The following is a 27,997-nucleotide window of genomic DNA, read 5'->3' as shown; positions in this document are numbered from 1 at the left end:
GGGGAACACGTTCACATTGTGCTTTACACTCAGAACAAAGACATTAGAAATACTTCCAGATCAAAATATTTAAAAAAAAATTTATGACATTTTATGTCTGGAAAAACTAAAGAAAATTTCAATTAAAAAATGGTTTGCATTTTTCCCAGATTTTTTTTTGCTTCAAAATAATTTGGAGGTTCAAAATATATGAATATCACAAATGACCACATTTGTGAAAAATCCAACCAACCGCTTTTGCCCATTTTTGGAAGGTGGGAAAAACTAAAAATACAACTAACTTAATATATTCGAATATGTCTAGTAGTAAAAAGGTAGTAAACAGAGAGTGTGCTGCCACGCGTTACTGATGTTTTCCACGCATCGTTCAGCATGCCAAGAGAAGGAGCGAGTGAGCGGGAGAGAGAGCGAGAGAGAGAGAGAGCGCATCAAGCTATAAAGGCGCGTGGGAGAAGGTGATGTGTTACTCGCGGGGTGACTCCATGCGCCTCACCAGGGGGAGCGTGCGTGTGCGTGCGCATGTGGGGAGGGGGGGCCGGAGAGTGAGGAAGGCTGCGACGGGCTGGGGCGTTCCTCCAGGATGCTGAGCACATCGCCACCTCCGTGCCGAGGCGTCACAACGCCTTAGGGCGGACATCCCCTGTGTTTGCTTCTCTTTCTTTTTTTTTTTAGATGTAAGAGAGCAGTGGAAGAGAGACCCCCACCTCAGAGAAACAATACACGTGAGCAGTTCAGCTGAGGAGCAGAAGCTTGCGCACTGTGGATGAATGACTTGGAGTGAACAAAAGACTGGTGTAACTTTATGTAGGTCACACGTGAGCACTTCCCTCTGCCTGTCAAGTGTCTCAGCAAGAACAACAACCAGGAAGAAGAAGAAGAAGCAGCAGGAGGAGGACGACCAGGAGGAGGCTCGGCAGAGGCGCGGCGATGCTCGGCGGGACGTGATGCCCGACGACACGCTGGCGCTCCTCCGCAACCGCTCGGAGGAGGCGCGAGTCCTGACCGGCGGCGGCAGCGGCCCCCAGGGGGGCGGGCGGCCTGCCTGGGTCATCGGCATCCTAGCCAGCGTGCTCATCTTCACCACCGTGGTGGACGTGCTGGGCAACCTGCTGGTCATCATCAGCGTTTTCCGCAACCGCAAGCTGAGGAACTCGGGTAAGAGACGCCTTTGTTTTGACTTTGTCTCCTTTGGCGCTCCCCAAACTTTTAACCCACCAAAAAAAAAAAAAAAAAATTGGATTTGGGCAGGCAGAAGGTGGTGGCTTTTTTGGACAGTTGTTGTATACTCAAGTCAAAGCCAATTTAAGGTACGGGAATGTTTAATAACTGTTGGGTCAAAGACAACCCAGCAAGGTGGGTCAAGAAGTGGATCGAGGCAAATTGGGTTATTTTTGATTGAACATTTTTTAGTGTGACTTTGGTCATGAATTTGTGGCAGCAAAATGTGTTCCCCATTGCTCTCCTCCTTGACGTCTGTTTTGTGTACGTGACATTATGTAAGAGAGACGCGCTTGTAAATACGCAACATCACATGTGGGGGTTTGTGTGTGAGTCGAGCCTGTCAGCCTGAAATCAGGGCAAATGGTTGGCTCGAACTCAGGTGTACACAGACATAAATGCACACACTCTCACTCACCAGCTATGAAGCAGAACTGTCGGAGGGCTAATGAAGCCTTGAGCATCTCTTATGATTCCGCATTGACAGCATTGATTGATGCCCGCCTGGCCAAGCGCTCCATGTCTCCTTTTCTGCCGGCAGCCACTTCAGTACTCTGTGAAGAGAGCACAAAAGTGCCAGATGAAAAAAAAGGGGGGGGGAGCCATAATGTTTAATAACAGTCTAGTCTGAGATTTGACAGTGTTATCAATGCAGCTTGAAAAATAAAAAAAGAATACAGTGGTGCAAAATGAAAGCACATTTCCATGGAAAGGGTGCTGCCCCTTCGTGTGTGCGTCATACCAATTGCAAATAGATCAACGACATGCAAACATTTCCGCTTGCTTCATTTTGGGATGTTTTCCCTTGGGCGTCATGTAATGCGTCCTCTGGGACTGTGTAAATGCTGACCTGGCACACGGGGGACTTTTTGTTAAAACATCTTTCATTCCCATTATTTGTACTGAAATTAATTCTTTTCTGACTTTGTCTTTTGAAAACTCACTTCTGGTTTAAATCCATGCGGTGTACAGTTTCTTTATGAATGCTTTTTTTGTATTCTTCAATGGGTTGCTCTGAATGAATGAATGAATCACCTTCCTGCTGAATGGATCGCAGCACTCAAATCAATTCTTGTTAAACTTTCTTGAAACCTCCTCAAAGGCATTTTCAACCCGCTTGTTCAGCAGAAATTGTTCTCCTTCACCTGCGTCATTCAACTGAGACTAGGTGCTGCTGTTTTGGTTAGCAACAGAATTCTGCCAAGTGATATTTAGTTTATATTGAGTCATATTTAGTCCACTCACAAAAAAAAAAAAATTAAGTACATCTTTCATTTTAACGCATTTTTCCACGGCAACTTGTGTCACCCGTAAACTGCTGTTCCCAACTCTTAACCATTACACTCTATTCCACAGCCCACCGTGTATTTTTTTTTTGAAGAGGCATTAACAGTAGGCGGCGTAGCGCTTTTAGCCACACGCGCTCAGTTACGTGGGGGCCCACTCGTCGGCGAGGGTGACGCCCTCCGCCCTCGGCGCGCTTCAGGTGGGAAAAGACCCGATTGAAGGCCACTGGCGGTTTACGTGGGCAAAGCTCATTGGACGATGACTAACGGCGGGCTTTGCCCTCACCTACATATTGTTAGCATAAAAATAGCTGCAGCGGGGAAGTTAAGTAATACACAGCAGCAGCCCACTTTGGCTGAAGGTCTATTGTTAACAGGTGGGTTGATTCTGAACGCTAGTTTGAACTGTCGGTCCGTGCCGGAGAAGAATTCTAGTGTTTAAATCCAACCATCTTGTCGATACATTGATTTTAAACTTCTCCTGAACAAGCCTTCAAAACTCAATTGTTAAAGCAAGACAACTATTGAGTGATTTTCAACGGTTATCAGGGGATTGCTGTTTTTTTGCGAAGCTTATTGATTTTGAATGATATCCAGAAAAACAAGTCCTCTGTCAGCAACTTCCGGACTTGTTTTGTTCCACAATAGCGAGATAACTTTATAGGATTTTAGCTGACTAATTCTGGCAAACAAAACAACATCCCTGTTGATTTTCAACAGTGAAAGCAAAGATGGCAACATCATTAACATCAAACAGGGAAAATGAGCGTTACGGAGAATTGAATTGGACGCGATGACAAAAAGCCGATAGGTTTTTTCCGTCCAACTTCATAATCCGCTATTGTGGGCCTAGCTGCTTGAGCGCACCAAATTGTGTGCATGTACCCTGCGTAGGTCAGAAGTTTTTTTTTCTGGAGCGCCGCCTTTGAAGGGGATTAACGTCAGAGCGATCACACGTTAGTCGCTTCAAAGAGACTATTTATTTCAAATCTTCAACACCCCCACTCCTTGCTGCCCCACTACCGCGACTTTTCCCCAAAGCTCTCATGCGTCTCAACGAAAAAAACAAAAACACACACGGATCTTGGAACGACGCGTGTAAAAATAAACACATTGTAATTCGGGAACTGTTTTGTCATCAAAATGGCCAAGCTTTTCAAAATTTGCTCCATCAAGAGTGTTTTTGTCACACTGCCCAAACATGCGTCAACCAGAATTTAGCTCACTGAAACAAAATGGCTACCCATTTATGAAGAATGTCATGATGGATCCAGATGTTTGGACGTCAATTGACCCAATTGAGAACTAGAATGATCTTTAGTTGTCAATTTACTCCAATTTTTGTAATCCAGAAGGAGGCATCGATTGGCTATCCTTTAATCTTTGTCTGAAATTCAGATGGTTCCTACCATGCCCAAAAATCATTTAAGGAGGACAAGAACCCAAAATCCCACATGGTCTCTTCACAAATAGGCCCCCCCCACCCAACCAGAGCTTTTGTGCTGCCGCATGGCTCGGCTTGACGCCGTGTTTCCGAATGGCTACGTGCGGCGCTGATGTTTGACGCACAGCAGGGAAGCGTTCGCCCGAGTCAACGCGTCGACGTAGCCCATAAATTCACATCAAAAACCAGAGCGAGGCAGGGAAGTTGCCTTACATCTGTAAGGCAACGCAATTTCGGTTAATTTGACACCGGGGCCGCTTAATCCGCTGTGGGGGGAGGGGGGGGGGGATGTTTGGGCATGTTGTTCAAAGACACGCTTGCGAGGAATCCTCTCACGCTTCCTCACGTCCATACCAATTATGTACATCGTTTGTCATGCGGCGCTCGACGGCTTGTAAGCGAGAGCGCTGAGACACGCCGTCGCTATCAGGCCTTGGGGCACAAACAACAGACGAGAGGCAGGTAGCGTTTCAAATAATCAAAAAGGAAATGAAAAAAAAAAAAGTCATGCGCATCTAACCAAAAAAAAAAAAAAGCTCAAATCAATTTATTTCAACATGAAAGCGAGCCACCTTTCTCTTGAAGGTGTGTTTTATCTCAAAGGGGGTTGGTTGTTTTAGCATTGCACTGCACAGAATACATTTCTACGCGTTTTTATGACACCACATCGGCGGCTTTAATGAAGTCAAATGAAAGACTTTTCACAAGACGGAGAAGCTGTGCCGTTTCCACGGCAGCAACCGTAACAGAATTCCTCAGCGGCCATATTGCCAATCTAACGAGGTCAAGAAAAGTAAAGTGCGTTTGCTTCGAGCTGTTTGCAGTCACGATACAAAAGGGAATAAGGCATTGGAGATTTGAAAAGCAAAAGGTTCAAGAAAAATCACATTTTTGTCTAAACACAGGAGGAGGGCAAAAAAATACCTTGATTGCTTTAAAATCTTTAAAAGCTCCACAAAATTGAAGACATAATAAATGAATCGTACAGTGCCAATCATTGGGCTTGATCTCAACTGTGTCGCAAATGAAAGTTTGTGATTGAAAAGTTCGACCGGCATCTTCGACTGTTTTAACGTGAAGGCCAAATGCACTAGGGGAGCTGAAATGTCAGTGGGAGGTGGGACCGCTAAGTGCGCTGGCTATAAAAGAGGAATCCCACGACCCCATTTCCCAGCCTTGCTTCGCCGCTCTTTGCTTTTAGTGCTTTTTAATATTCTCCTCATCAGTTTTTAAAAACCTACTTATGCCCTTCATTGCATTCCAGTTTTTTTTTTTACAACTCGGCGGGCACCGTTGAAGAAGAACCGGGCTCCTCCTCGGCTAATGCGTTCTCCCCACTGGGGGCCGTTTTCACCGCCTCGGGGAGACCGGGGGGAAGTTGATTTGAATCCGTCGGGATTTTAAAAAACGCAAATCAGCCGAGCGAGCAGGTTGTCAGATCAATGGGATCCGTTTAATCCGGGGGAGATTTGGCCGAGTGTGAAAAAGGTTTCTCATGACAGCTGAAGGCAGGGACCCGATTGGAAGCTCTTCTTGAATGAGATGAGGAAGAGCGGGGCGCAATGGAAATGGGGGCTTTTAAGAAGGGTGGGGAGAGTGGCGGAGTCGCCGCAGGGCCTGATGAGAATGAATTCATTGCAGTTGATATTGAATGATTTGGAGACGCATGTGAAAATTGCACGCGACACCGCCATTATACGTCCCGTCGTGGGCTGCCGTTTATTTATTATGCATGCTTCAGAGAGCGCGCCAGGCTTTAGAGGCGCCAATATTACTCGAGTTCATCACAGAGGATAAAGAATATGTGCCTCGAAGTATTGTTAAATTGTCTACCTGCATATTTTGATGCACCACATATCTGCTGCTTCAAAGGTTTTAACACCGTGGCTATCAATGCTAAGCCGGTCTATGACATTTTTAATTGTGTGTTAGCATGAAGCTAACAGAAGAATGGCAATAAAGGAAGAATTGTTGGGTCATTTGCTGCATGTCGTAAAATGAGTTGACTTGAGGTCACGGTCAGCATTTAGCGCTCTTAAGATCCGTAATATGTGCGCCTCGGGTCAATAAAGGTTGGGAAACACCGGCTGAGGTCCGCAGCATGACGTAAGTGCCTTCCCTACCGACGCTGTCATGTAACATCACAATCACGCGGCACTCGTGTGCACTCTGCCGCCGACTCGGAGGGTGGATGATTCAGTCCATCCCGCTGCAGAGTGGTGCCCCACGGCCCCCGAATCTCCACCAGCGTGGACGACTGACCCTGTATGGGTCCTCGTCATCCTCCTCAATGAAATCCGTCAAAGTCGTTTGTTGCATGCGAACACGTATCCATAATAGATGCGCGGCTGTAATTTGAAGTGAGTTACGTAACGGCTCCTGCCAACCTCCAGGCAGACGTGGGTGAGGAGGTGGGAAGGCGAAGGAGGGAGGGAGGGAGAGCCAAAAAAAAAAAGAAAAGAAACCAGGGGAGGGCGAGGATGGTGCGCCACCTCTTCCGCGTTCCGTCTGAATCGGTAAACAAGGCGAATGTAATGTTTGCCTTCCGATGCTTCCTTAGCTGCGTGCGGAATGTAAAAGACTGCAAGCACACTGTGGCGAGGCGCAGAAAGCCAAGCAAGTATTTACAATCCCCAGATGTCTTCCCTTGAAGATAAAGAAAAGAAATAATAAAGGGTTTTCAAAAAAAAAAAAAAAAATTCAGAAGTACAGCAAGAAAGGGACATTTCTTCTAGCGAACAAGTCATCACAACAAGCCCGAAGGCCCGCTCATCAGCATGCCCCTTTAATCCAGATTATCATCTCCGACGCTCACACCACGAGCCACGACAGCCTTCCGACTCTATCATCTGCTTAGTTCTCAAAGTTCAAAGGGTGTCTGGTCTGCTGGCGTCCACATTAAAGCCAGTCTAGTGCAGATGGAGGCCCATGAATAAAAAAATAAATGAAATAAAAAGTACTACAAAGACATGAACGTACGTTCTCCATACCGGAGGATGCCGTGTTGAGACCATAGCAGAGACGGTGGCAGCAGCTGGCATCTGAAAGCTTCAGCAAACAACCGCGCCGAGAGCATCTCTGCTCTTCAAACTCGCCGCCAGTTGGATTTGGCAGCGTTTCGAACAGTTCGACAGTCTCTGACGTTCTTCTTGTGCATCCAAAATGCTCAGCATGATAGAAAGCACGAAAAAAGTTTCAAGGACCTACGCCTGGTAATGTCCTCAATTTGGTTGCTTCATCACGAAACAATGATAATAAAGGCTATTTGGTATTAAATTCTCTTAATAGGGCTAAAGAAAATCCAAAAACGCCTCAGCTCAAATTTGGCAGATTGTTCTTGGGAATCTTAAGTGCTGTGCAGGTAGGCAGAAGGGGGGGGCCAAAGCAGCGTCCCGCCTACGCGCCCGAGGCAAAGTGCATGCGGCATGAGCGCTGCCCTGACTCGCCCGACATCGTCTTTGCCCTCTGAGCCAAAGACGATCTTTTATTTAACTGTGGAAAGCACACAATTGGCGGTTGGAGCGAGGCGGCGCAACACATTCGGAAAAATGCCATCTGGCTCGAGGGGGCCATGCAGTTGGCACTAAATACTCGTACGCCCCCCCCCCTCCCCAATAATTTGCTTCACTTGCTTTAGCAGACTGGCAGAGACCAAGTGAAGCCTCCAGAGGGAACTAAAAGCCATCTTAACGGCCTCCCGGCAGCCACGTCTGTCGCTCGCTAAAAAATGCCGTGTTTAAAATATTTACACTTGCGCTAAATCACAACTTGAGGCGAAAACATGGCAAATTGATGACATCAGCGAGAGAAACTAGCAGTCGGCGACCATTTGAAAACAAAAAAAACCAAAAAATATTGTAAAATTCTAATCAATTATTCAGATTGAAATTGATAGGTGACAGGAGTCCACATGTTGGACAGAACTCAAGAAAACTTATGACCCGACCGCAGTCCTCGATTTGTTTCCCAGTACGATTGTTTATTAGATCTACAACGACGATTATTGAATTTGCGCTCCCATTTGGGCCACAAAATATTAGGAACATTTCGGACTGCAGGGCAGTAAGATTATTCTGCTCGAGTTGCATTCAAGCCAAGCAAATAAACGGGCGAGCGAGCGAGCGCACACATTTGTTTGCCCATGACCCCCGCGGCGCATCCAAATATCCTCAACCTAACCCGACAGCCGCTCACGTGTAGTTCTCATCCGTCGGGAGGCAACGAGATGCCTGCATTGCCACCCGTGCATGTCGGGTCAATAAATCACGCCGGATTTAAAATACAAAAAACAAAACTGGTGCTTCAGTCGGTGACGAGAAGACGGTGTCAGCCTGGCCATAAGTAGTCTATTAAAATGAAAGCACTTACAAACTTTACGTCGGCATAAAAAATGAATCTAATCAAGGTGAGTTGAGCATTTCATCAACTTTGGCGACATGAGATTCATTTTGTGTAATATTTTTTGTTTCTTAATGAGATGCATAATGGAGGCATTTTAAAAAAAGCAGTTTTGGAGATTTAGCGATGATGACTAAGTCAAGTCAGGAAATATCAGGCACAACATTTAGCTAGCGACACCTTTCTTTTTTTTTTTTTTTTTATATGAAGGATGCTTCAAAATGACCGTCAAACTTTTGGTCAAACTTGTGTTTTGATGCTCAGAAAAGAGTCAGGCATTGCGCCGCTTGTGTGCGTAACGCCGCTAAGGAGCTTACTTAAGAAGCCTTTTTGATGAGCGGCGCTGGGTACGCCGCTCTTAAACATGACGCCGTTATTGTATCATCGGCTGACCTGCTGAGCCCCCAAGATCCGCTTTAATCTTGGACTCTTTGATTACATCTCAGCACCGCCCACCCGCCCCGCAACCCGACGTAGCGGGAAAGAAAGAGGGCTGTGCTTCGCAGAGCCGTCCGTCCTTGAAACTTTCCAAGAGTTGTTTTTTGTTTTTTAACGATGTCCCTGAATGAAAGGCTGATTTTGCAAACCTCTGCGGCCTTCGTTGCAGAGTTTTTAGGAATGATTTATGCTAATGAATGGCATCATATTAACTGTGTAGTCTTATGTGGAACGGAACCCGGCGCCTATTAAAGCAAATTGACTGTTTTGACAAAAACTAAGAGTGTATCTTTGCATCCCCTGTCGGAAATATTTAGCATTTATAGTAAGTAAGATTTATGTAACACCTGGACGGATTTATTTTGCATTAAAGTTGCCGCTCCAATTCCGCCACATCCTTGGCAGGGAACGGCGCTAATGTCGATGGCTGGCACGTCGGTGGCTTGGTCTGGCTCCAGCCGTGTTACGCAAGATGCTGCTCTCTTACCCGCCACTTTCTTATCCAGCCAATTTCTCATTGTCTTTGGCGCGTCGCAAGGAATCATTTGGCAGTTCGACGCCGTTTGCGAGAGAGATGTTCTTCGTAACGACCGATCCGAAAGCGGGGAGAGTTCATTTCAGATCGAGAGCTGACGTTTCACAGGGTGTGTATGTACCTTGAGGTGTGACAGGGAGGAATTGAAATTTCTCAGGAGGAGATGAAATGACTCATTATTGTCGAGCTCGCTGAAGAATACGGAGGTGACGGTTCATCATCGGTTCCATCCAAAACCGCTTGTCTCGAATCTGTGCTGGGTAGAATGACATCAGTTCAGTTAAATGAAATCGGTGAAGAAGCAAGCACAATTGTGTTCTGGGGCCGCTTCGTTGTGACTCAACACATTCAAATAGTTTTGACTTCCTTGGGTGCATTGTTAGCATACGTACGGCATTGAGCACGCACGCTGAATTATGCTGATGCTTACAAACAGCGGCGCCAGAGAATAGTTAATGCGACGCGACCTTGCAACTGTGTTGACTTTAGAGTTGAATATGTAAATGAGGAAAACGAACGTTTGCTCAAAAGATCTAATCAACTGTATTTTGTCACGGCTTTCACCCAGGTGGGCTTCGGCAAACACAGGCACGGGGGAAAAGCTTTATGTCCACACATGGCTTTAAAAAAAAAAAATCTGTATGCACATGAAAACACATTTGTCAGTGCCGGAACTTACTAGCGGCGGTTTAATACAACACAGGGAACTTTCAAAGTAGTATTGTAAGCCGAGGATGGGGAGTTGAATTCGGGTTTCATGCCTGGCTTGGCGAGCCAGCGTGGAACCGATCGTATTGCGAGGCGTTGGACTCGTCATCGGAAAAGTGATGAGCAAGACGAGCGGACGAGCACGACAAAATCTCATTAGTTTTTTTTCCCCCCCAGTATTGCAAATGTCAAGCTTTACTCGGATGCTCTCGTCTAATCCACTTTCCACCACCGCCTAGAGATTCATCTTTTTTTCAAGTCAGCACTTCCTGGATCAACACTTCCTCTAATTAAAACCTCAACTTGTTGCCAGCAATTAAGCGGCGGGCGAGTTGGGTGGGTGTCGACGTTGTCCGACGGCCTTCTGAATAGTTTGGCCTTCTTTGGGTGCAAAGCAAATGCAGCTTTTGTGATTATATTTCTGTGCGCGAGTAGAAGTTTTCCACACCGTAGGCGATATTGGTCCTTGCCACGCACGCCAGATTAAGAGTTTAAACTTTAACACTGAGGCGCTGGATTTGCCTCAGGTGGAAAATGTGATTTCGCTTTTTTGTGCATAGTGCAGTCTCCAGCTCCTCACTATACGACTTAGCATGAATCATTAGAGTTAGTGGAGTAAAAAAATACGGCAATTGCAATAACGATCGAACAAAAATAAAACGTCATTTGACCGGTCGTTTGGCCAGCAGATAATTGCATCATCATTATTTCCTCAAGAAGCGCCAAAATGACTTCTGGAGTGAGAGGAAGATAAAAGCACAATTACTCGGGTGAACTTTAACCGCCAGGTTGACTTCAAGTGACGTTTGCCGCTAATCTCATCTGGCCTCGAGGTGACATTTTTCTCTCTGCTCGCAAAGCAAAGTTAATGAACAGGAAGCCGGCGGAATTGTGCCTTTTAGCCCAACACGATAATTAAAAAAAGACTGCCTTTTTTTTTTCCATACAGAATAAAACGTCCCTTTTCATTGTCGTCCTTGTAGTCTTTCTTACTCGCCGTTACGCACTCTCGCTGGCTCTGCTCAAAACGAGGAACCCGACAGCTACTGTTCCGATTTGAAAAGAAGACCGCGCTACGGTCGAGCTGCGCACACAAAAAAAAAGTTCCTTTTCAATGTGGATTCAAAGTTGGCGGAAGGCTGCAAGAAAATTAGACAAAGGAGTTGCCAAGAGTTGAGAGGCCAGTTAATACTTTGCAGGTTTTCGATTAGACTTTGGGATTCAGGTTCCAAATCAAGGTTAGGGCTCAAATTAAGGTTTCAGGTAGGGCGGGAATTGAATTTCAAGGTTTCAAACAAGGTTTAAAACATCTATTATCACGTCGGGCAGCTCGGTGTGCCCCACGGTACCCTCCCGAGGCACCTCCCGTTCTTTCCTTATCTCCCTTCAGCCGTGCGGATGATTTCAGAGCTGATATATGCGAGCTATCGCTGCTTATCGATCGTCTGGGTGCCTCCGGGGACCGGTCGGCTGCAAACCCCGCTAAAAATATCATCCATCTCACATTAGCCCCTGAGAAAGTTGGAAGTCCTCACTTTGACAGGTTTGTCCCGAAATAACGTTTAAATGTAGTGCTCCAACATTAGAAATGCTCATCCATGCATTTCCCCTCTCCTGTATTGACCGGCGTGTTGTTTTTTTTTGCCTTACTCAGCAAATTTCCCGAGTGGTTACAGGTTGCAGCAGCACGTCGACTTATTTTATGGTTGTATCTTTTCTGGCTTTACACCTACCTCTGTAGAACTTTGGAGAACGTGCCGTGAAAGCATTTTCCATGCACGCAACCAGAAAGGCGGGCAAGCGCTGTCATGCGGACCTGTGAAAATATAATGAACAATTCATAATGTCAGCTGCGTGGAGCAGTCTACTCAATAACAACAGTTTAAGCAAGAGTTCAAAAATTCAGCCATCCTATTAAGAATAGCAAGATGACGCCAAAGCAATACTTTTATATTAGACAGGGTGTTGTTTTTGCTTGCTGAGAAATATATACTTTTATTCTCATGCTAAATTAGGTTTTATTCCCCTTAGATTGTTACTACCCTTTTCTTGAATGAAATATATACAACTTAATCCTGGCAATACGATTGGTCCGCTTCCCGGCCTACACGGAGCCCATACTGACTAAGGTTAAAAGGTGATTTGAAAAAAAGCCCAGGACGGCGACACCCCACTGTGCCCACGCTCCCGCAGCAAATCTGCCATTTCCTGATAAAAGTGTTGCCTGCGTCGCAGGGAATTTTTTTTTTTTTTTTTTTTAGCCCCATCCGCCTACGCGCTGGCTCACACTGGACATGTGCCCGCCGCACGTGGAGAGCGGCGGCGCTCTTCCGTAGAATGAGACTGGCTGAGCGTGCGATAATGCAAAGTAAGCAGTGCCTCGGTTCAAAAATATCACCGCTGCGGATGAATGTGCCAAAATCAACAGCAGGGGAGGAGGGAGGGGAGCGGGGTTAGTCATTTCAAAAGACTAAAAAATAAAAAAAAACACCTCTTTTCTGTCAGGTAACGTTTTTGTGGTGAGTTTGGCCTTCGCTGACCTGGTGGTGGCGTTCTACCCGTACCCTCTGGTCCTCTACGCTCTCTTCCATGACGGATGGGCGCTAGGCAACACGCAATGCATGGTGAGGCCCCAAGCGAGCAAAATCTGACCGGTCCGCTTCAGCGTGGTCTTGACTGGTCGATGTGGTTTTGCGTGCAGGTGAGCGGCTTCCTGATGGGCCTGAGTGTGATCGGCTCCATCTTCAACATCACGGGCATCGCCGTCAATCGCTACTGCTACATCTGCCACTCCTTCTCCTACGGCCGCCTGTACAGCTACCGCAACACGCTGCTCTTCGTGGCCTTAATATGGGTGTTGACCGTGGCGGCCATCGTGCCCAACTTCTTCGTGGGCTCGCTGCGCTATGACCCGCGTGTCTACTCCTGCACCTTCGCCCAGAACGTCAGCAGCTCCTACACGGTGGCCGTGGTGGTGGTGCACTTCCTGGTGCCCATTGCCGTGGTCACCTTCTGCTACCTGCGCATCTGGATACTCGTGATTCAGGTCTGTTGTCGCCATGTGGACATGACGACCTTTTAATATGTGAGCCTTCTGCCGCAGCAGTCAGCATAATTCCTTAAATGCCACAACAATCCTGCCTGACATATTAACATTTTAACTTGACCATGATGATCCGTAACCAGCCAAAATGTAAAAGCCTTCATTTACGAGCGTCGTTGAGCACGTGCGCAAATGTCAGCGCACGTGTGCAAGGGGGTAAAAAAATAAATAAAAAAAATTCTACAGTTGTACTGTTAGGTGGAAATATGATTGGTTTTGATTTGATTGATTTATACTAACACTTGAATAATGACTGGCATGTAGGATGCAAAAAATTGTAATGTTAAATCTCACAAATAAAAGAAAAAAAAAAATGTTGAAAGTTTTCCCGGTTGGTGCTTTTAGGTGCGTCGCAAAGTGAAGACGGAGGAGAGCCCTCGCCTGCGCCCGAGCGACCTGCGCAACTTCATCACCATGTTCGTGGTGTTTGTGCTGTTCGCCATCTGCTGGGCGCCGCTCAACCTGATCGGGCTGGCGGTGGCGCTGGACCCGTCGCGCGTGGTGCCGCTGATCCCCGAATGGCTCTTTGTGGTCAGCTACTTCATGGCCTACTTCAACAGCTGTCTCAACGCCGTCATCTACGGACTGCTCAACCGGAACTTTCGCAACGAGTACAAGCGCATCGTCACCTCAGTGTGGGTGACCCGCCTCTTCGTCACCGAGACGTCACGGGCCGCCACTGACGGCCGCAGCCTGCGCAGCAAGCAGTCTCCGCCGCCGCCGCTCAACAACAACGAGTCGATAAGGGATCGAGTCAACAACAAAGACTGAACGCGTCGCCGTCATAACACGAACAGAACAATCCCGTCGGTCATGAACGGCCTAAACTTCCAAAGCCTCAAATATGTCCGACTTGCATCACTTGAATGCCAACTTAGTAAAAACAGAACTGATAATCAGGGTATTTAGCAGAAATTGCTACCAAAAGAAATATTCCAGGAACTTTTAGTTCTTGCTATTTCCTTGCCCAACATTTGTGACAGCGGCTTGCCCTGTTCACAGTATTTTTTTAATGGAAAATTTTAAAATGTTAACAGCTGTTCTGCTAGCATATAGCAGGATAGCACAAGACAAAAAAAAAAGTGAGAATTAACAAGAGGCTAACAGCCGGCATGCGAACAGTCATTGTGGTTTTCTTTGAAAAAACAGCACCAAGTCCAAAAGTGTTCATGTGAATCGATATTTTCTATCATGCCCTTTGGTCGGGTCATTTTTCAAATGGAAATTGATGAAAAAACGAACATGCTAATAGTTAGCATGCTGTCAACCTGCACTGGAATCCTAATTTTCATTTAGGAAATATCCCGTGCCTCTGGATTAACCTGCCTAATGGGACTGTAAATTGAAAGATTATCTAGAGTTGGTATGCTAACATAAAATGCTAACTACCTGCAACTGTATATCATTTAAAAATCAAACCAGAGATGATAATCAGGGTGTCTTACCGGAATTTAAGCAGGAAACACAACAACAATAGTCAACGTTGAGTTGGGACCACCTGATATGAGCCTCAAAATCCAATTCCGGCAAAAGTGGGAAAATGACACGGCCTGTTCTGTTGTATACTGCCGTATACGAAGCCAAAATGTAGACAAACTTAGTAAAGTTGTTCTCCACTCACCACGTGTTAGCAAACATGGCTGGCTGCTCGCGTGCTGCGTGTGATGTAGCATCTTAAGGACGCCTCCCGTTGGACAATCTGTCAATTGAAGATGAGAATTGCAGATTATTTGATTGCATTTTAATTGGACTGTATTGTAATCAGAAATAATAGCTTCATGTAATCTAGTTAATTTTTTAGTAGTAACCAACTAAATTAAATTACATGACAATTTTCTGTTTTACAAAAAATCAGTACTGTAGTTTTGACTGTAGTACATTAATTTATATTTTACGTACATTAATAACTAGATTAAAATCAGATATTATACATAGCACTGAATCGGCTTTTAATTGGACATCAACGCTACGCAATCCCATAATGAAATTGGTAAAATTATGTTGGGGGGGGTTCGCTTTCTTCTACATCACACGCAGTTCACTCATATCTATATTTTTTGTGGGTAGTTTATTTTCATATGAAGGAAATATTCCGTGTAATTTATAGCGTCTCTTGTTCTTGTTGTTATTCAATGACATTCATTGCCGCTTCTTCTCGCCATCTCAGGGCGCCCTTTTTTGTTTTTTTCAAAAAATGTAACGAGAATATTTTGTAAATTAGTGTCACTGTGGACTTTTAATTGATGTCAATGGATGTTTTTATGGAACTGTTTTTAAAATGCTCTCACACGCTGACGGGAGTTCATGTCACGCCATTAAAAGTTTGATATTGGCTTCTGCTTGACCTGTGCTGCCTGAGAGGCGTCCCGGCCGCTGACCGAGTGTCACCACCGCTTGAGCGCACTGCACTTTGATCGCAGCGCCTGGCGCAAGTCATCACGAGTCGCAACATCTGACGTTCATGCGTGAAAGGGACAGGGTCACGTTAAAAGCAGGGGTGTTTAAAAGAGTCGGATGTCTTCGAAAGGTTCAGTGGGGGACGGAGAAATGCTGGGAAATGGAGTTAACGTGATGAAACTGAATCATGAAAAACAAAATAGCAACCTGAGGACAAAAAATAAATAAATAAAGCTGATCACCAACCTATGACTGGGTACCATTTTAAATTTTTCATTGATAATTGATAAAGCGCTAATTTTAGATCTCAAAATATTAACAGTAAATGCAAACATGCTAGCGTGCTAAATACGATCAACTTTAAAAAAAAAGGGCGTTCCTACGAGCATGTGCAATACCTCTGAGGTATATTTTATTTTTGGAAGCCAAAGTAGAGACTTTAAGCTAAGGGGATTAGCATTTCATGGAGCAAACTTTGCAAACACCTGAGGTCTTTTGTTTTCTTCTCCAACGGAGAGGCAATGGCTGACACTCAACGCAACGCTGTCACATTTTGACGCATCCACTCGGGCTGCACGTGTCCTCGTTGACATGTTGTGGACGATTTACACTGGAGGAGGATGAACCGACATGAACTCTCTCTCTCTCTGTTGCTGTTAATGCAGCTCGCCCACGGCCAAAGTGATGTAACAATGCTCATTGACGCCTTGTTTGCGGCTATAGACAAATAGCGTGCGGCGGATGCCTTCAATCTGCACGCCGCGAGTCAAATGTTGCTTATGACGAGCGGCACAACACGCCTACTTTATAATTAGAGATGAATTATTAAAGCCACACAGTGGAATTTATGAAGTGGTCACAGTAAATGAGTTATTATTGATTGCCCTCTAGCTATGGAACAGGAATATTTAGTTCAAGTCGATGCATTTAGATCATATAGAAACGGAAATGGGTTAGTGGGAAATGAATCCAGATAAGTAAATGACAATCCATTTTCATTGGGGTTTTTTTTTGCTTTTATTTAATTTTTTAATTGTATTTATTTTATTTCTTTATTTTTATTTTAGGTTTTATTTTACTTTGTTTCATTTTTCTATCTAATCTGTTCTATTATATATTTTTTGTTGTTTGTTACTTTCTTTGTAATTTAATCACATTAAAATTTTGTTTAGATTTTATTTTTATCTGATTGTGGTCATACACAACAATGCCGCTATTAAACATCGAACTTCAATTTCGCCATGTAATTTTCCTCGAAAGTAGTTTCTAGTTTTTGATTGGATAAACTGGTTGGGGCACTTAGAGCGCCACCTGCTGCACATGTCTGGCAACCTAATCAGCATTCTCAGCCTCTGCTTTTTATTCATTTTTGGGGAGGAGGTAAATGTTTGTCGCGTTCCCACTGGAAAGGCTGGGTGAGGGATGTTTTTTTTGGGGGAGGGGTGTCGAAGTACTTACATCACGCTTGACTGCCGCCGCTCTCGGTTGATGTTCACTGACACGAATTCTCCGACAGGTGCGGCGCCCGGATGCCCGCAGGACACTCCGAGCGAAAACACGGACCAGGGGTGTGGAACGTGATGCGCTCGGACGTGATGTGACGGGTTCAAAGGCTCGCCTGATAATGCGAGTCTCGTTACGGGCCGCCGCCTGGAAAAAGATTCGATCAAATAAAAACCCATCCAAGCCTGCCCTGGACTTCATTTGGAATATTTCATCTGCTTGTGCTTCATCTGGAGACATTGAAATAGGATCACAGTAAAACAGGCAGCCCCCCCCCCCTCCCCAATGATTTTATGATATTGTGATAGATATTCCTACTCGCTTAACTACGTATGGGAATATTTAATGTCGTAAATAATTTTCTGTGAGTAAAAGCACATTTCTAGCGCCCGACAGTGATGCAGTTATGTCGGGAGTGAATGATCTCGAGCTTGGTCAAGAGCGTGACAGAGGACGCGGGTGGATGAATAAATTCATATCTTCGACTTTAATTGCGTCTAATGCGCAGATTAACGATTTATAGGGCGAATTAGAAGAACCGGTTTGAATCGGCGAGTTCATTTGGTCCAAACAATACGGCAGGGTTTCATTTGAGGGAAAGGACACACGTTCACGACTGTGACCGAGTCTGCTTTATGTAACTGCAAATATGATGAGACAAATGCCAGGCGGATTAACATTCACCCAATGTTGGATTTACTTGTTGTGATTGGACTTGTTGGACACTTGATTAGGTACACCTGAAGTTCTCATCCTTCCAACGACAGTGACGTCTTTCTTTTTTTTTTTTTTTTTTTAACATTCCGATATTGTCCACTCTGGCTGCAACTTGAGTGAATGACGCAGGACGAGCTATGACTATTTCATGAGTCATCGCAAAGTTCAAGCAGAGTTTGAGGGAGTGTAATGGCGAGAGAGAGAGAGAGGACTTCACGAAGTTAGGACAGGAATTTGATGTGATTCACAACAGGATAATATTTATTCAGGGTGATCAGCACGCTACTTTTTTCATCTTTTTAAGAACATACAGTCGTGGCGTGATTAGAATGCAAAGAAAGTAAAAGGCGCCACTGTATTGACATTTGATCCAGCTGTATAAGTTTTTAAGTCATTAGCTTTTTACTTTGGGCTCAATTTGGCGTAGCTTTGCTGACTGCGTTTTTCTCACAGTGGGTGAATCGACACGTGGGCATCTTTAAAACCCTTAAGAGAATTAATTAGCGCCCCGTGCATTGAATTAATACCCCGGCCTTTTGTCCCCGCGCGAGCTTTTCACATGAAATATGGATGAACTTTTGAAAAGCGGCCCTTCTGAAAGGCCCTTGGTGTTGGCACCGCCACGCTCCTCTGACGTGGACCCCATGACGGCCACCTTTTCACTGCATAATTTTTTGGCGGTTTATTGTGTGGAAATAAAGAGTCATCGCACCTCTTTTTGTGCGGCGTCCAATTCATTAGGAGGGAGGTTATGAGCAAAGTTTGGATTCATGTTGAATGATATGCAAAGCTATGATTGCTAATCGTCAAATATTTAGGAGTTCAAATCCCATGTGGAAGGAAGAATCCGATTGAATTTGGACTATGTGGCGCGGGATGACAGATCAATAGCGCAAATATTTTCAAATGTATGCTCTCTTGATAGACATGCCTAGCCAATGTCACACTGCCAAGTCTAACTAGCTTCTGGGGCTGAATTTCCCCAAAATATTTTTTTTTTGTTTGATATGATAGTGCTGCCTACCAAAACTCCTGTTGCTAGGCCAACCGTGAAACTAACTACAATAGTAAAGTACATTGTTGCATGAAGTAAAATGGTCAAATGTAATTTCAGTTTGCTTGCAGGTAAAATTCTGAGGGCCGTCTGGGCATTGAAAATAAAATTAAAAATGAAAATGGCAATTTACGTCAAAGGAGGATTGTGTGACTGCAGGGGCGGGAGTGCACGCGGCATATCAAATATGACAAATTGTGTATGGAGACGATCAAAAAAAAGGTAATGGTTGATGTCGGCGCTCCTCAAAACTTTTCATTTCCAATGCGCCATTGTTACTTTTTTTTTTCTTTCTTTGCCGGCGTGAGATTATTTAAAAGCGAGTTTTATCCAATGTGAAAGCGAAAAGGTTTGAAAAGAAGTGAGATTGTGTGGGCAAAAGTTGTTTGGTAGAAAAGTGTAGTTTTTCTAATCATGAATAAAATATTGGGTATAATGACAATGTGTTCTCACCCACTTCATTATTTGTATTCATTTTATTTTTCATCTAGATATTACTCTCTATTTCATAAACATTTTTTAGTGTCTGTAGGGGTTAATTAGTTTTATTATCCATTATTTCCAATGAGGAAGATTGCTTTTATTTAATCATATTGAAAAAAAAATGGGGGGTAAAAATAGATTACGAGTTTAGATAATATAAGACATCACAGCCTCTTGGCTATTAAAATCGATCGAGTACTCACGGTGTGTCCCGTTCATAGTGTATATTTTCTTGAACGATGTACGTATGACTACACAATAGAATAACAATAGCACATTGTTTGATTGAACAGTCCTTGGCGCGAGTTATTACTTGTAGACCTTCACAGAATGGTGCACATGCAAAGGTCGTCCGCCATTGATTTTGCACACGTCACATATTTTTGTATTATAAATCAGATTAGTACTGATGTGTTTTGTATGCATGTCAAGATGACAACAAGTTTTGTTCAGGGAGCCTTGAAAGGTCACTCGGTGGCACTGGATCTTCAGAATAAGTTTGTCCTTGAAGGATGAGTAGAAAATGGCCATTTCGAAACTTTTTTTTTTTTTTAAAAGAACAATTTTCTTCCGATGATAGACTGCATGATTGAAAGGTGAACCTTAATATTTTCCTTGTGGCTTTTATTGTTTATGAATTACCCGTGCTGCTTAATAGGGATTCACTTTTTTGAAACAACTTATGTATGAAAACGGGAAGCGGGGGGGGGGGGGAACATCAGAATGGATGAGTGTAATTTAACATTCTAAAAAAATATTTTTTTTTATATTTCTGCAATTAAAACCTCAAAGAAGTGTCTCTCACCTCCCGAACGCGTGAAAGCTCTTCCACAAACGCGGGATCCAATTAGGACGACTCCGTCTGCCGCGTGCGCGGTCGATAGCGAGAACAGTCGATGCGGAGTCTTTGAACAAATAAGAAAGAGATGCTTCCTGTAAGACAAAGTCAAAAGATCCAACAGTCAGTCCACATTGACTCTTCCACACTAACTTTGCTTTGACCTCACGTCTACCACAGGGAGACTTTTATCCCTTTTTCCGCCCCTCTTTCTCTTTTAGGCTGGCTCCCACACGGGGGAATGGGAAAGAAGAGACAATCTTTTCCACGCCGGGGGTTCTGATGACGACGTGTTTGGCAAGTATGATCGTGAAGTTCCGACACCATGCTTGTGTTTTCACGCCTTGATTTGTTTACAAAAACATAACACTGAGGATGCTGGAATGCTCCTTAACCTTGGCATGTGGCGACCCAGCCAAGAAATTCTCCTTGAAACTATGAACATGCAAGAGTTTCGTTTATTTTTGTTGAGGGAAAAAATATATATTTTTCTCCCCCAAAACAAAATCTTGGCTCCACTTGTCTGAGATGCTGCTATAAATTCTGCATCCAGGAGAAATGTGCACACAAACATACTGTACGTGCATATATGACAACATAAATGGCACAAGCGATGTTGCTTTGTTTGGGTTACGCAACCCTCGCCGCGATGTGGGCAGAAGAATCATCAACGACATGTGTAATCGCCTTTGACGTTGCTGTGTGGATGCTGCGTATGTGTGCGCGCGCGTGCACGTGTGCGCGGTTATATAAGTACGCAACGCTAACGACTTCCTTTTAGTCGCCCACCGCAAACACGATAAACGACATAGGAAGGAAGTAAGACGAATGTGGAGGTCGGTCGAGTCAAGGATTTGGGGATACAAAGCTTTGATTTAATTGGACGCATTGTCTGGGTTGACCACCTAATAAGAGTTAACGCATAAAGTTTGCCGAAATTATTTGAGAAAACATTTTTTTTTTATTATTAAAGAAAAACTCTCATAAGATTGTGTTCTTTGCAAAAAAAATACTCTTTGTTGCAACTTTTAATCATTGAATTCCAACAAATGATTTTCTTGATTAAGAACAATTTTAAAAATACTATTTTATTGACGTAATAGAAGCAATATTTGGTGCTTGAAAATCTGTTGAAGTGAAAAGTTATTGGCCCCACACGGTTACATCCCTGGAATCACACTGCACATGCTAGGGCTAACGTGCCTACATGGCAAAGACAAAGTAGGACACATCAGCAGCTAATGAGCGCCAAGCTAACACCAAGTGCGAACTGACGTGGCGGAACAATACTCGCCTCCATTAGGTTGGAGGGGTTGGAAAACATAAGTTGAAGAACAGCACACAAGCACACAAGTAGGTCAAGCTTCTAATGCTAACCTTTAGCACACATGCTAATTGGCAGACGTTGGCGGGTGGCCGGAATCATGACTTAGCACTTGGGAATGATATTAGCTGCCTCACCACTTGGTTCTAATGTTAAATATTACACCCTTTGTTCCCTTGAAAAAAATTGCGTGAAAAACATAAAAACTTTCTTCTCTAAAAAATAATTTAAAAAAAAAGGACTCAATATCGTATTGTTTCAATTTTTCCAAAAATAGTTTACTCTAATTGCAATATGAATGTAATAAGATTACAATTTTTTTAAATTAAAAATTGCTTAGATTTTTTTTCATGAGACTACACTGTAAAAAACTTTTCGGGTTCTAAAATAGTCATTTAGATTGGAAAATAGAAATGATTAGAAACAACAAAGGAAGCAAGTTGTTTGCTTGAACACGATTTGTTAAGCAGCTTTTACTTCTATCTTTATGTCGGGAGACAAGGGACATTTAGTTTGGGAAACTTTTTTTTTTTGAATATGTGGGGAAGCCCCTTTTGTTCTTACAGCGTATGCATGAAACTAAAAATGAAGTTTGTCCAGTATAATATTTTTAATCAGTTTGCGTTGATCGTGCTGGTTGAATAATAATTGTATTATCACGCACGGCAGCTCATTTGTTCACAACCGCTTTCCATTCCCTTCTGCGCTAATTAATAAAAACAGCAAGGCTTAAGGGGTCCTTTGGTACAAATGTCCCCTTGATGGAATAATCCACCTTCATAAATTTATTCCACCTTATTTAAATCCTCTCAAGGGAACATAGTCCAAACAATGAAAATATAGAAATTGGGCTTTCCCGAGTAATTGCGCGTCTCGGCGGTCCAGATTCATCAGTGATGAGTGTCAGGCAAGAGGCCAGTCTGCAGAAAAGGTGAAATTGAGGATTGGGGAGTTGAACCCGGAGGTGGTCAGCTGCTCAAAATGCACAATTTCGATTTAGTATCTATAATCAAGTTTGATCTTTACTTCACCTCTCCAAAAAGCATTGTAATCCACTTGTAGTATTATGATCAGAAAATTCTAAATAAAATGTACTTGAGTAATATTTCAATAAAAATATAAAAAGGTGGGGCTCGATTTAAGTTGAACATTTCTTAAAACTTAAATGAAAATGAATTGCAATGTTAAAATGATTCTCCACCCCAGACCCTGATGATGTTGCAGGGATATGCGGGTTGTCTGCCCTCTGGTGGTAGGATGATGCCAATGCGTTTTGAACAGGATCATTACAATAAGCACAAACATACACCGTGCGATGTATATTTCCACTTGCTCTGAATTTAAGTCTGATCCAAACTAAACGTTTACCAACATTTTTGTGTCTAAGATATAGCGATATTCTTCCATGATATTTGCCCCATACATGATCTGAATCCAGATCTGGTCCAGATTTGGCTCGCATGTAAACTTGTGGTTCAAATCAGGTTACAATTGTGCCCCACCTTAATAGATAAAATAAACAATATGGACATTTTTTTTGTTGCTTTTTTGACTTTTTTCATCTTTGTTGTTTAAAACGTTTTGAACCTCCTTCGTCTAAACCTAGCCAGTGCAGACTGACAGCTAATCAATAACTAAAAATGGCTTCTGTATGGATCCTCTGCTGGCTTTGAGCCTGTTTGGATTCCACTGCCAATATTCACAGAAGCCACACACACACAAGAATGAACTTCTTTTAAGAATACAAACAACTGGGAAATAAACTGAGCTCACTCTTATTAGCAATGCTCAATGGGTCACACGCTGATTTGCCAAGTCTAAGTTCCAGAACGTGAAATTGCCTCGGGAATAACCAACGTACAATTGTTGACAATCACGATACTTGTTTACTCCCACGTGTCATAATGATCATCGCCAAACATCATGGCCCTGTCGTCCTTTATGAGACAGGAAAGTTGCCGTCGACAGAGGCAGGGAAGTCTGGAATTTGGCCGGATCAGAGAGAGAGAGAAGAAGAAAAAAAAAACACACACATGCACACAGAACCCGCCAGTAAGCAATGCGCTGACCCGATCGCGTCAAAGAAGACCGAGTCTCGTTACGGCGAGCAACAGCGTGACGCGGAGTCACGCCAAATGGAGAGTAAAATTAAGCTGCCAATACCCTCCTGCCTGTCGAGTCTGCAAGTGCGACGCTTCCGGGAGAATTACCGAGTGGGAGAACGCCGCCATCACGCGATTTGCATCCGTGACGGCTGGCTGGAGTTCTACCTGATGTGTGTGGAGGAGGCGCAACGTCAAATATTTGCCACTAATTCCAAGACTTCAGTGAGACGCTCAAAAGCACCGGGAATGTCTGGAAGCGAGGCAAAGGTCTTGCTAGACGGAAGCCAGGAGGAGGCGAAGGAGAGAAAAACACAGGAGAGACATTGGGAGGAGAGAGGAACTGGCGCGGCGGAGGAGAAAGCCAAGGAACGCGAGGAGAACAAAGGTTGTGATCATGAGGCAGGGGAGGCAAAAATGAGTGACAGTGAGGAAAAGGAGAATCACCTAGGGGTGGAAATTGATTGGCAGAAGGAGGAGAAAAAGGAGCAGAAGGGGGACCTGGAGCAGGAGAGTAACCAGGACAAGAAGAACGACCAAGTGGAGGAGAAAAGCAGCGAGGAGGAGAAAGCGGGTGAGCAGGAAGAGGAGGAAATCAGGGCTTACAATGAGGAGGAAGCGTGGGGAGACCGGATGAAGGAGGAAAATGAGAGTGAGCAAGTTGAGGGGAAGAAAAATGCTGACCGGCAGGAGGAGGAGGAGAACATGATCAACCAAGAGGAAGAGGAGGAATCCAAGAAGCAGAAAGATTGTCTTGATGAAGAGGACGAGGTAGGGAAAAGGAATGACCAACAGGAGGAGGCCGCCGACTTGGGGAAGGATAAAAAGAGCGAGCGTGAAGATGAGATGATGGAGCAAGAGGAGGTTGATGATCACGGAGAAAAGGTAAAAGGCGATCAAGAAGAGAAGCAGATGAGGAAAGAGAGTGATCGTGAGGAGAAAACGGGAAACCAGGAGGATGAGAAGGAAGCGCGTGATCGCCAAGACGTCAACGAGAGTGACCGAGAGGAAGTGGAGGAGAAAGACAAAGATCACAAAGAAGAGAAAAGGCATGACGAGGAGGTGACAGACTGGTTGAAGGAGAAGAAACAGCATGATCGTGAGACGGAGGCCGAAAATCTTGACAATCAACAGAAGATGAACAACCGGGAGGAGGAGAAAAGAAATGATCGGGAGGAGGAGCTTGACCCGGTGAAGGAGGACAAAGGTGAGCAGGAGCTGAAGAAAGAGAGTGATCATCAAGCGGAGAACAAGAGGGACCAGAAGGAGAAAGAAAGTGAGCAACAACACGAGAAAAAACATGACCAGAAGCAAGTGGAGGAGGCGCCAGAGAAAGATCACAAAGAGGAGAAAAAGAGTGACCAGGAGAAGAGAAATGACCGAGACGCAGACGACATGGACTGGATGAAAGAAGAGAAAGAAAGGGAGCAAAAGAAGGAGAAGGAGGAGGGTGAAGAAGAAGAAGAGGAGCAGGGGGATCATGTAGAAAACAGAAGAGTCCAGCAGGAGGAGAAAAGGAATGACAGTGAGGTGAAGAAAGGGAGAGATCATTCTGAGGAGGACAAGGATGAACAGAAGGAAGAGGACGGGACTGACAAAGAGAAAAGCAAGAACCAAAGCGAGGAGGAAATTGGCTGGGTGACTGGGGACAAAGAACTTCATCATATTGAGAAGAAGAAGGAGGAGCAGGAGGAAAGGGAGAGTGGTCATGGAGATGAGCCGAAGAATGACAAGCAGGAAGAGAACGTGGGGAGTGCAGAAGAAAGAGGTGAGGAGGTGGAGGAGGAGAAGAATGGAAAGCTGGAGGAAGAGCGAGACAAAGACGGTGCTCTTGAAGACCAGAAAGAGAGCAGTCAGGAAGAAGACAAAAAGGAGGAGGAGTTAAGGCGTGATCACGGTGAGGAGGAGAAAAAGGGTGACCAGGAGAAGGAGAAGCAACAACAGGAAGAGATGGACTGGATGAAGGAGGAGAAAGGGAGTGCTCACGTAGAGGGGGAGAAGAAAAGCAAGCAGGAGCAAACGGAGAGAAGGGAGGACCAAGAGGAGATGATTGACTGGCTGAAGGAGAACAGAGGCGATGACAAAGATGCGGAGAAAAGCCACGAGCAGGAAGAAGAGTGGGAGACAAAAGTCAGCTGTTACATAGGAGATGAGAAAAAGAGCACGCCTGAGGTGGAGGAGAAAAGGCGTGACGACCAAGAGGAGGAACCCGACTGGATGGAGAAAGGGACTGAGAAATGTCGCGTTGATCAGGAGTGGGAGCGAGCGCAAACAGAAGGCAATTGTGAAGAGGACGAGAACAAGAGCAACCGGGAGGATGGAGACGAGAGGAACCAACAAGAAGAGGAGCTTGAGAAGGCCAGTGCTCAGAATGACGAGGAGCACGAGGATAAGCAAAGCAGTCAGGAAGAGGAGGAGCAGGAGGGGATGAATGAACAGCAGGAGGAGGAAGAGGAGAGGAGTGATAATGAAGAAGAGGAGAAAAAGACTGAAACAGACAAAGTGGGCGATCAGGACCAGAAGGAAGAGGAGGAGAAAAGCAGCAGCCAAGAGGAGGAGGAGGAGAGCAAAAGCAATGATCGCACCAAGGAGAAGGAGAAGAGGACCCAGGAGGAGGACAGGAGTTACGAAAAGGGGGAGGAAAGAAGGACCACCCAAGAGGGGATGAAGGAGGAGGAGGAGAAAGGGGCTGAAGATGTTGAAGAGGAGAAAATGGTTTGCCAAGAAGAAAAGCGGGAGGAGAGTGACCACGCAGATGAAGAGAAAAAGAGTGGAGAGGAGGAGAGCGAGGGGAGAGACCAGGGTGAGGAGAACGACCGGGAGGAGAAGAGTTGCAAGGAGAAAGATGAGGGGGAGGAGGAGGAGGAGGCAAGGCAGAAGAAAGACAACGAGCAAGAGGAAGAGATTGACTGGGTGAGGGAGGAAACTGAGATCGTTCTCCTGGAGGAAGAGAAAATGTCTTGTGGGAAGGACTGTGAGCAGGTGGAGGAGGAGGAGCAAAACGATAACCTGGATGACGAGACGATTTGTTACCATGAGGGGGCAGAAAAGAATGATCGAGAAAAGGAGGAGGAGGAAAACAGGAGTCCTCATGTGAAGGAGCATGGAGAGGAGGAGGAGGAGGAGGAGGAAATAAGCTACCAGAAGGAGAACATGAATGAGCAGAAGGACCAGGAAGAGGAAGAAGACACGAGTGACTCGGAGGAGAGTGGCCCAGAGGAGGAGAAGGAGAACGAGAGAGAAAATGACCCAGACGGGGAAGAGCGCCACCAGGCGGTGGAGGCGGGGGAGGCGGAGCAGGCAACCGAAGGGAATGAAAACCAGGAAGGCAGGGACGGCGACGAGCAGGAGAAAGAAAGAGACAACGAACAGGAAAGTGACCGGGATGACGAAGAGGAGGAGGACAGCGAGAACGATGAGGAGGAGGATGACACGGACAGCGAGGAGGAAGAGGAGGAGACGGACCAGGGGGAGGACGATGACGACAGTGACACCGAGGAGGAAAGTGACAGCGAGGGCGACAATGGCGGTGAGGAGGGCTGCAATCACGAGGAGGAGAAAGATGGTGGCCAGGAGAAAAAGGAGGAGGAGAAGGAGGAGGAGAAAGAGGAGGAGGAGCAGGAGGACGACCGCAAGGAAAGGGAGACAAACACCGGGGCAGTGCAAGAGGAGGAGGCCATGGAGATCGATGAGAACTACGTTGAGGAGGAGATGGGGAGGGAAAGCAACACCAAGGCAATGGGCGACCACGACAAGGAGAGCGACTTTGAGGAGGCGCCCGTGGGCCGATGGAACGATGCGCTGAGGAGGCTTTGGGTGGAACGCTGGTTGAGGTCAAGGAGAGAGAACGGGAGGCGATGGGTGGTCATGAGGGGGAGGAGGTACAGAGCAATGAGAAGGCGCTGGATGACCACCAGGAGGAGGAAGAAGGCCAAGCGGAGTTTGGTCGCGATGAGGAGGAGGGCTAATCGAGTGATGGAGACCCCAGAGATCAGTCAGGCGGGGAGATCAGAGTGGCAGGGAGGAGAACCAGGGAAGTGAGCATGAGGAGGTGGCCGTGGATAAGGAGAGAGGAGAAAGAGACTCACGGGTGAGCAGGATGTGTTAGAGAAATAGCAGATAGAGGTGGCAGAGGAACATGAGAGGAGCAAAGAGGAGGTGAAAGCTAGAAAAGCAACAAGATGAAGAGCAGAAGTAGAAACAACAACAGGTGGAACGACAAGGAGGTGGAAAAACAAAGTGGAAGAAAAGACAGAGGACAAAAAAGGAGGACAAGAAGGGGGTAGGCAGCCTTACAATGAGGCAAACAACATGGCCTCACATGAGTGGAAATATTACCAGAGTATGACAAATGACTTGACTTGCCATGTTTATATCATCTTGTTTGCACATTTGAATCATGTATCGTGTCACGTCATGAAATAAACAATAAATCCACTTCACCAAATT

At 45.1% G+C, this 27,997-nt stretch overlaps 2 protein-coding genes and 1 long non-coding RNA gene across 3 annotated transcripts in view; 2 read left to right on the top strand and 1 right to left on the bottom strand.

The window, feature by feature from the left end:
- The window catches only part of LOC125982443 (uncharacterized), a 42,083-nt gene that overhangs the window by 9,653 nt on the left and 4,433 nt on the right, over window positions 1–27,997 (bottom strand). Inside the window, exons 4-9 of the long non-coding RNA XR_011088155.1 lie at window positions 20,090–20,217; window positions 16,986–17,177; window positions 14,752–14,829; window positions 11,761–11,843; window positions 9,441–9,575; window positions 1,637–1,772 (exon numbers count right to left, since the gene is read on the bottom strand). This is a non-coding gene — a long non-coding RNA (uncharacterized lncRNA). The remainder of the gene's footprint in view (window positions 1–1,636; window positions 1,773–9,440; window positions 9,576–11,760; window positions 11,844–14,751; window positions 14,830–16,985; window positions 17,178–20,089; window positions 20,218–27,997) is intronic.
- On the top strand, window positions 241–15,776 carry LOC125982349 (melatonin receptor type 1B-B). The gene is made up of 4 exons (XM_049742863.2): window positions 241–1,155; window positions 12,533–12,651; window positions 12,729–13,073; window positions 13,476–15,776. Exons 1-4 carry the CDS (start codon window positions 768–770, stop codon window positions 13,899–13,901), a joined length of 1,278 nt encoding a protein of 425 aa, XP_049598820.1. The 5' UTR covers window positions 241–767; the 3' UTR covers window positions 13,902–15,776.
- LOC125982274 (golgin subfamily A member 6-like protein 22) lies at window positions 23,336–27,937 on the top strand. Its single transcript, XM_049742712.2, has one exon. It carries the CDS (start codon window positions 23,351–23,353, stop codon window positions 27,587–27,589), a length of 4,239 nt encoding a protein of 1,412 aa, XP_049598669.1. The 5' UTR covers window positions 23,336–23,350; the 3' UTR covers window positions 27,590–27,937.

The sequence above is a fragment of the Syngnathus scovelli genome, chromosome 15, assembly GCF_024217435.2.
Source record: "Syngnathus scovelli strain Florida chromosome 15, RoL_Ssco_1.2, whole genome shotgun sequence".
NCBI lineage: Eukaryota > Metazoa > Chordata > Actinopteri > Syngnathiformes > Syngnathidae > Syngnathus > Syngnathus scovelli.
This window is presented reverse-complemented; position numbering and strand designations above follow the sequence as displayed.

Excerpts from the sequence above, each read along its gene's own strand:
- LOC125982349 (XM_049742863.2), top strand. The coding sequence starts at position 768 with ATGACTTGGAGTGAACAAAAGACTGGTGTAACTTTATGTAGGTCACAC. Across the intron at positions 1,156-12,532 it reads CCGCAAGCTGAGGAACTCGG|GTAACGTTTTTGTGGTGAGT; the intron begins GTAAGAGACGCC and ends CTTTTCTGTCAG. Across the intron at positions 13,074-13,475 it reads TCTGGATACTCGTGATTCAG|GTGCGTCGCAAAGTGAAGAC; the intron begins GTCTGTTGTCGC and ends TGGTGCTTTTAG.
- LOC125982274 (XM_049742712.2), top strand. The coding sequence starts at position 23,351 with ATGATCATCGCCAAACATCATGGCCCTGTCGTCCTTTATGAGACAGGA.